Consider the following 7,440-nt stretch of genomic DNA (forward strand, 5'->3'; position numbering starts at 1 on the left):
CAGGTGGTGGGATACCTCAGGCACTCCATGGGCAGCAACAACTTTCTGAGGTGGCACCTTTTGTCTGAGAGGAGTGTTGATGGTGTTCACTCTAGGAGCTCAGACTGGGATATCCAGTACAGATCTCCTGCAATCAAATGAGACACTGTTCCCCTAGGTAAAAAAGCCCTTACCTTTTGTCTCTCAAGGGCAGCTGGTGAGTGCCTCCATTAGCAGCAAGAGCTTTCTGTAGTGGCACCTTTTGTCTGGGAGGAATGTTCATGTGTATTCAAACCGCCTATCTCAGTCCACGACTCCTGCAAGCAAATGGTATCCTTTACCCCCAGGAAAAAAAGCCCTTACCCTCAGGGTCTCAGGTGCGTGACTTAGACACCCTTGACGGTCCATGGGCAGCGAGAACGTTCTATCCTGTCACCTTTTGTCCGGGAGGAATCTTGGTCCTTGTTCCATTTGGAATTGGACTGGCAGTCGCAGTGCAGGGCTCCTGCAAGATAACAACAGCCCTTTCCCCCAGGAAAGAAAGTCCTTAACTTTGGGATCTCAAGTGCAGCGGATAGACCAGCCTACCGCTCCGTGGACAGCAAGAACTTGCTGCGGTGGCACCCTTTGTCTGGGAGGAATCTTAGTCCATATTCGATGTTGGATGGCAGATTGACAATATCAGCACAGGGCTCCTGCGAGCGAACCGCAGACCATTTCCCCATGAAAGGGGAGAGACCTTTGTGTGGCGGCACATCTTGTCTGGGAGGAATCTTCATCCGTACTTGATATTGGAATCAGACCGGCAATTTCAGAGCAGGATTCCTGCAAGCGAACAACAGCCCTTTCTCCCAGGAAAAATACTGCTTACCCTCGGGGTCTCAGGTACACTTGGTTGGCCAGCCGGGGCATTCCATGGGCAGCAGCAGCTTTCTGTCCTTGCACCTTTTGTCTGCGAGGAATCTTTGTTCGTAATGAATTTTAAAGTCAGACTGGCAATCTGAACGCAGGATTTCTTAAAGTGAACAAAAGCCCTTTCTCCCAGGAAAGAAAGTGCTTACCCTTAGGCTCTCAGGTGCAGTTAGTAGGCCAGCCTGGGCCCTCCATGGGCAGCAGGGACTTCTTCACCTTGCACCTTTTGTCAGGGAGAAGTCTTTGTTCTTATTGAATTTTGGAGGCAGAATAGCAACATTGGCGCAAGATTCCTGCAAGCGAACAACAGCCTGTTCTCCCAGGAAAGAAAGTGCTTACCCTCAGGGTAAAATGTCTGGTTGTGGGCAAGCCTGGCATCTACATGGGCAGCAGGAGCTTTCTCTCTGCACATTTTGATTTGGGAGGAATCTGTCCATATTTAATTTTGGCATTCAGACTGGCAATTTTAGCGCAGGATTCCTGCAAGCAAACAAAAGCCCTTTCTCCCAGGAAAGCAAAATGCTTACCCTCGGGGGCTTAAATGCAGTTGGTGGGCCGGTCTGGGCACTCCACGGGCAGCGGGAGCTTTCTGCGATGGCACCTCTTTTCTGGGAGGAATCTTTGTTCTTATTCAATTTTGGAGTCAGAGTAACAATATCAGCGCAGCCTTTTGCTGCAATTCTTTGACTCTCCACAAGGGGGTAACACTTCAATTAATTTTTCCATTGCAACCGTTTTCTTCATCCGCTGGGTGGCGCATGACCGGGAGGGTCACGGGGAGGCTTATGGGTACCACCCTTTTCTCCTCGCATTTTCCACCCCTTTACCCTCACATTTCCTGCCATTTTCCCCCTCAATTTAAGGCCTTGAAATGGTGCCAAAGAAGGGGGGTTCCTCGATTTAATCCTTCAAATAATGGAAAAGGAGGTTTGTCCCTCAGTTCAAAGCCCTTTTCCCCCTTTTTGATGCACTGGAGAAGGACTGCGATGCACTGGGAGGGTCTGGGGAAGGACCGAGGGGACTAGGAAAAACTGGACTCAGACTTGAGCTATGTTTTTATTTTTAACAATGTTTTTATTTAATTCCAGAATTTGTCAGTGTTGGGGTCCCCACCTGGTTTGGGGTCCTCCATCCCAAATGCCCTAACTTGGGGGGACCTCCACCCCATTAGCAACCTCCATTAACAAGGCAGGGGAGGTAGGAGTGTACTGGGGGGGAAAGGGGGCCTGGATCTCCCTTTCTTCCAGTGCCCCTCTCCCCAAACCAATGTGGTTCAAAGTCATTTCACAGAAATTTGTGGGCAATTTCACTGAAATCGGGAAAAATTGACATGGTGGGGAATCCCACAATATGGGGCTGTGCCATCCCCATACTCAGGAGACCCCACCCCTATGACATTGCTCCGTGGTGGGGAGGGACCGGCAGGACCCGCGGCGGCTCCTCAGGAGGAGGCGGAGCTGTGGGGGAGGGAGGGGTCAGTGGGATCCCCAAATCCCAGTGTTTGACACCAGAAGAGAGGGGTCCTGGGACCCCTCTCCTGAAGGTCCTGGGACTCCACAGTTTCAGGGATTGTGAAAATGGGAAGGGTGAATCAGCAGGATTTGGGGGTAAAGCAGTGGGATTTAGGGAGTAAAAGAGCAGGATTTGGGGTAAAAAGCAGGATTTGGAGGCGAGCAGCAGGATTTTGGGGCAAAGCAGCAGGATTTCATAAAATATGCTAAGTTTGAAGGGACCAACAAAGATCACCTAGTCCAATTCCTGGCCCTGTTCAAGAGGAGAGATCCCAACAATCACACTATGTCCCTCGGAGCATCGTCCAAACTCTGTTTGCACTCTGTCAGCCTTGGGTCTGTGACCACTGTCCTGGAGAGCCTGATCAGTGCCCGATCACCCTCTGGAGGAAGAATCTTTTCCCAATATCTAGCCTAAACCTTCCCTAGAACAGCTCCAGCCATTTCCTTGGGTCCTGTCACTGGTCACAGAAGTAAAGAGACTGGTACCTGCCCTCCATGAGGATGTTGAACAGCCCAGTGAGGTCTGACCTCGGTCTGAACAAACCAAGTGCCCTCAGCTGCTCCTCATAAAGTTTCCCCTCCAGACCCTGTCTCATCCCTGTGGCCTTCTTTGGATGTTCTCCTTACTTAGTGCCTTTTCTATATTGTGGTGCCCAAAACTGCCCCCAGGACTTGAGGTGAGGCTACCTCAGTACAGAGCAGGACAATCCTCCCTTGACTGGCTGGTGATGCTTTGCCTGATGCCCCCTAGGACACAGCTGGCCCTCCTGTCTGCCAGGGCAGTGCTGACTCATGGCCAACTGGCCATCGACCAGGACCCCCAGGTCCCTTCCCTCAGCTCTCGAGCCTCTCATTCCCTAGTCTAGGTTGCCCCAAAAAGCCAGGGTTGCCCCATCTCGGGTGCAGAATCCGGCACTTGCCCTCGTTAAACTTCACACAGTTGGCGATTGCCCATCTCTTCAATTTGTCAAGATGTCTCTGCGGGGCCTCCCTGCCCTCGAGTGACTCGATAGTTCCTCCAATTCAATGTTATCTGCAAACTTAATTAGTCTCCCTTCCACTCCTGCATCCAAGTCGTTGATGAAGATGTTGAAGACCACAGGGCCCAAGATGGAGCCCTGTGGACCCCCATTAGTGACAGGTCACAGTCTGATGTCACCCCAGTCACTGTCACCCTCTGCCTGACCCATGAGCCAACTCCTCACCCACCACTTGATGTCTTTATCCAGCTGTGGGCTGGACAGTTCATTCAGAAGGATCCTGTCATAAACTTTACTGATATCCAAAAGGATTACATCTCCTGGCTTTCCTAGATCAACTAAGTGGGTTACCCTGTCAAAGAAGGAAATGAGGTTCAACAAGCAGGACTTTCCCCTCATGAAGCTGGCTGTGACCAATGCGAGGTGAAGCAACGTGATTTGGAGTACAAAAGCAGGATTTTGGGGCACAGCAATGGGATTTTGGGGTACAACAGCAGGATTTGGGGTAAAACAGAGGGATTTGGGGTAAAAGAGTGGGATTTGGGGGCTCCAGCAGCGATTTGCGGCATTTCCTCCCCACCAGCGGGAGGTTTTTGGATGCGGCAAGGTGCTGGGGGGGTGCTGGGTGTGGGGGTGGGGATCCAGGGGTCCCACCTGGTCTCCGGGGGGCCCAGGGGGCAGCAGCCCCTGAGGCAGGTCATGCTCCAGGTTTCGGGCACTGGGGTCAGCCCCCCAGGCCAGGAGCAGCCGCACGAGGGGCTCCTGGCTGGGGGTTCCAGGCAGTGCTGCTGCCATGTGCAGGGGCGTGTTTCCATGGGCCTGGAGGACATGAGGGGCTCAGGGCACCTCCAAATCACTCTCTAGCCCCCTGAGAGGTACCTCAGAGACTCTCAAGATCTGACACGTCCAGTCCCCCCCCAGCCCCTCCACAGACACCCCAAAGCCCCCCAGGGCCCTTTTGATCCCCTTGAACCATCCTAAAGTCCCCTCTGCCCCCCCAGAGCCCCCTACAGACACCAACCCCCCCATCCCCCAGTGCCCGTCTAAGCCCTGGGGGAACACCAGAGAACCCCATAGTGCCCCACGTACACCTCTGATCGCCCCCCTTAGGGCCCCCCATAGAGCATCTCAGAGCTCCCTCCAGCCCTACAATTCCCTCAAACCCCTCCAAGCCCCCCAGACCTTCATATTGACCAGGCGTGGGGCCATGCCAGGCTGGCGCAGCAGCAGGTGGGCCAGGGCCAGGTTGCCACCCTGCACGGCCAGGTGTAGGGCTGTCAGGCTGCTTTTGGTGTCCTGGGAGGGAGACAGGAGTCGAGGAGATCCCACAGGGAGACCCACCTGCCCTGCAACTTCCCCTTGACCCCCTCAGACCCCAGTGCCTGGGAGCTCAGGTCTACCCAGCCCATGGGGACCTTGAGGCAGGACACAATGGTCTTTGGAGGGTGGCACAGGGGCCTAGGCATGCACCCAGGGGGTCTGAGGGACACCTGGACATCGGGGGCACATCTGTGTATCCTGGGGGTGTCCATACCTGGCTGCTGCTGTCTGCCCCCATGTGCAGCAGCAGTTCGACACAGCGGAGTCGGTCCTGGAGGGTGGGAATGGGGGATCCCCCCACAGGGGACCCCGCGGGGGTTGTGCCCCCCCGCAGTGAGGCGTTGTGGGCTAGGACAGCGCAGTGCAGGGGCGTCTGGCCTAAAGAATGGAACAAAGGGGGTCAGGATGGGCCATTCCCAAACAGAGTCCCCCTGGAATTGGAAATACTGCCAGGGACTCCCCAAAGTACACACATCCCCAGATGCTCCCCCATCAACTGCGACCCCTAAACTGGGGACCCCCAGCACCACAAAACAGGTATGTCTCCACCATGAACCTCCCCAAGAGATACAATAAAAAATGGGGATTCCCAAAGACCCCCAACTCCCCTATGTTGAGGTCCCCTCAAGTGGGACTCCCCTAAGACACCCTGAAATTGAGGACTCCTCAGATGCCCCAAATCAGGAACAGCTTAACCCCCGCCAAATGTGGACCCCTCAACTGAACCCACCTGGTCTCTCCCAGAGAAGGACTCCAGGACTTCCCAAGAGCCCCCCTCATCCCAAACTCAGAGACCCACCCCGAGCCCCTCCCCTGCCCTGGGCCCCCCCCAGATTTACTGACCCTCAAAGTTTCTGGCCTCCACATTGACAGGGACTCCCGAGGACATCATGGCCTGGAAAGGTGGGGGGAGAGATTTGGGGTCCCCCTGCACACTTGGGACCCCTCTGGGAGGATTGTGGAGTCTATCCAGGGGGTCTGGGTTCCCTCCTGGACACCTGGGACCCCTCTGGGCCAGTTCTGGGGGCTCCCAGACACATGGGACCCTTTTGAGGGGTTTGGATGTCCACAATAGCAGGGCATCAGATGCCTGGGTCCTACTGAAGTGATTCTGGGGTCCCCCATGGGGGTTTTATGGTCCCAGACAGACACCTGGGATCTCCCTGGGCTGCTTTTGAGGTCCCACAGGACACCTGAGTCCTTTAGGGGCCTGTTTTCGGTTCTGCCCCAAGGGTTAGGGTCCCTCCTGGACACCTGAGACCCCCCAGGGCAAGTTTTGGGGTCCCCCTGGGTCCCCTTTGGGAGGATTTTGGGGTCCCCTCTGATTGCCTAGGCCTTGCAGGGCTTGGGGTTGCACTTGGAGGATTCGAAGGAGCCCGACGGGGGTTTGGAGTGGTACGTGGAGGATTTGCGGTCTCACCTGTAGGATTTGGGGGTGTGGGGCCTACACATACAGGATTTGGAGTTCTCACCTAGAGGATTTCACAGGGTTTGGAGTCTCACCTGAAGGATTTGGAATCTGGGGTCTCACCTGGAGGACTTTGGGGCCCGGGGAAGGGAGTGTTGGGGGTCTCGCCTGTAGGATTTTGGGGAGCCCAGGGAGGGGTTTGGGGTCTCACCTGGAGAATTTCGGGGTGCCCATAGGCTGCTGCCAGGTGCAGGGCCGTCCGGCCCCTGTGGTCAGCGGCGTCAGGATCGGCCCCCAGGACCAGCAGGTCCCGCACAATTCCTGGAGCCGCCGCTGCCGCTGCCACCAGCAGCGGGGTCTGGGAGGGCAGAAGGAGGCATCATGGGGACCTGAGGGAATCTTGGGGGGAGGTCAGGGGGTCTTGGGGGTAAAAGAGGTGTCTGGGGGGGTTTGGTAGAGGAAAAGGAAGGTCTGGGGGTGTCGGGGGTGGTACGGAAAACCCAGCACCCCAACTCCCAAATTATCACCCTGGTGCACTTTTACTGTTCTGCCCCCTTTATCACCCTCTGTTATTAATTGCTCCTTCATTAACCCTTTAGTGGCCTCTAATTACCCCCATTATTAATTACCCCTTTTTCCCCCCCTCACTCACCCATCCCCCCCCATTATTAGGCTATGACAGAACCCTGTGATTAATTACCCCAGAATTAACTACCCCACCCCCATAATTAATGGGGTCTCCCTCCCCATAACCCTCTGATCACACCATAATTCACCTTTTACCCCTGCCATCCCCTTATTGCCCCACGAGGACCCACTTACTGCCCCCATAGCCCCTTTCTTACCCCTTGTGCTGCCCCCTCACCTTTCCCAGGTGCTCCCGCATCTCAAGCCCTCCCAGATCCCGCAGAGCCTCAGCTGCAGCCCGGGCAGGCGCTCGCAGCCCCCCTGCACAGAGCACGTGCAGCAGCCTGAGGGTAAAGCCGGATTAGAGGGAACTCTCTTGACCCTCAGACAGCCCCCCTGGGGACCTGTCACCCTGGGGCTCTTCCCAGCACTCCACAACTGCCCCTGGGGGCTTCCCAGCACTCCACAACTGCCCTTGGAGGCTTCCCAGCACCCTTCTTGCCCCACTGACTCCACCATTGGCACCCCAATTGCCTCACCATTATTCCCCCAGTAGCCCACTGTTGCCCCCCTTGGCCCCCCCACTGAACTCCTCGTTGACCCTCCTATTTAACCCCCATTCACCCCACACTGATCCCCCCATATTGACCCCACATTCACCTCATTTCTCTCCCTTTGCTCTCCCCTTGTCCTCTCCATG

General features: G+C 55.6%; 1 protein-coding gene across 1 annotated transcript in view; it reads right to left on the reverse strand.

The window, feature by feature from the left end:
• Nucleotides 1-2,012: 2,012 nt before the first annotated feature.
• The window catches only part of LOC114058898 (NF-kappa-B inhibitor delta-like), an 8,017-nt gene continuing 2,589 nt past the window's right edge, over nucleotides 2,013-7,440 (reverse strand). The window contains exons 6-12 of the mRNA XM_027886721.1: nucleotides 6,979-7,084; nucleotides 6,325-6,471; nucleotides 5,549-5,600; nucleotides 4,920-5,083; nucleotides 4,568-4,681; nucleotides 4,040-4,204; nucleotides 2,013-2,348 (exon numbers count right to left, since the gene is read on the reverse strand). Of these exons, the coding sequence (XP_027742522.1) occupies nucleotides 2,265-2,348; nucleotides 4,040-4,204; nucleotides 4,568-4,681; nucleotides 4,920-5,083; nucleotides 5,549-5,600; nucleotides 6,325-6,471; nucleotides 6,979-7,084 (832 nt within the window). The 3' untranslated portion in view covers nucleotides 2,013-2,264. The remainder of the gene's footprint in view (nucleotides 2,349-4,039; nucleotides 4,205-4,567; nucleotides 4,682-4,919; nucleotides 5,084-5,548; nucleotides 5,601-6,324; nucleotides 6,472-6,978; nucleotides 7,085-7,440) is intronic.

Source organism: Empidonax traillii, unplaced genomic scaffold, assembly GCF_003031625.1.
Source record: "Empidonax traillii isolate 1590-97213 ecotype Southwest subspecies unplaced genomic scaffold, ASM303162v1 scaffold192:size804837, whole genome shotgun sequence".
Classification (NCBI taxonomy): domain Eukaryota; kingdom Metazoa; phylum Chordata; class Aves; order Passeriformes; family Tyrannidae; genus Empidonax; species Empidonax traillii.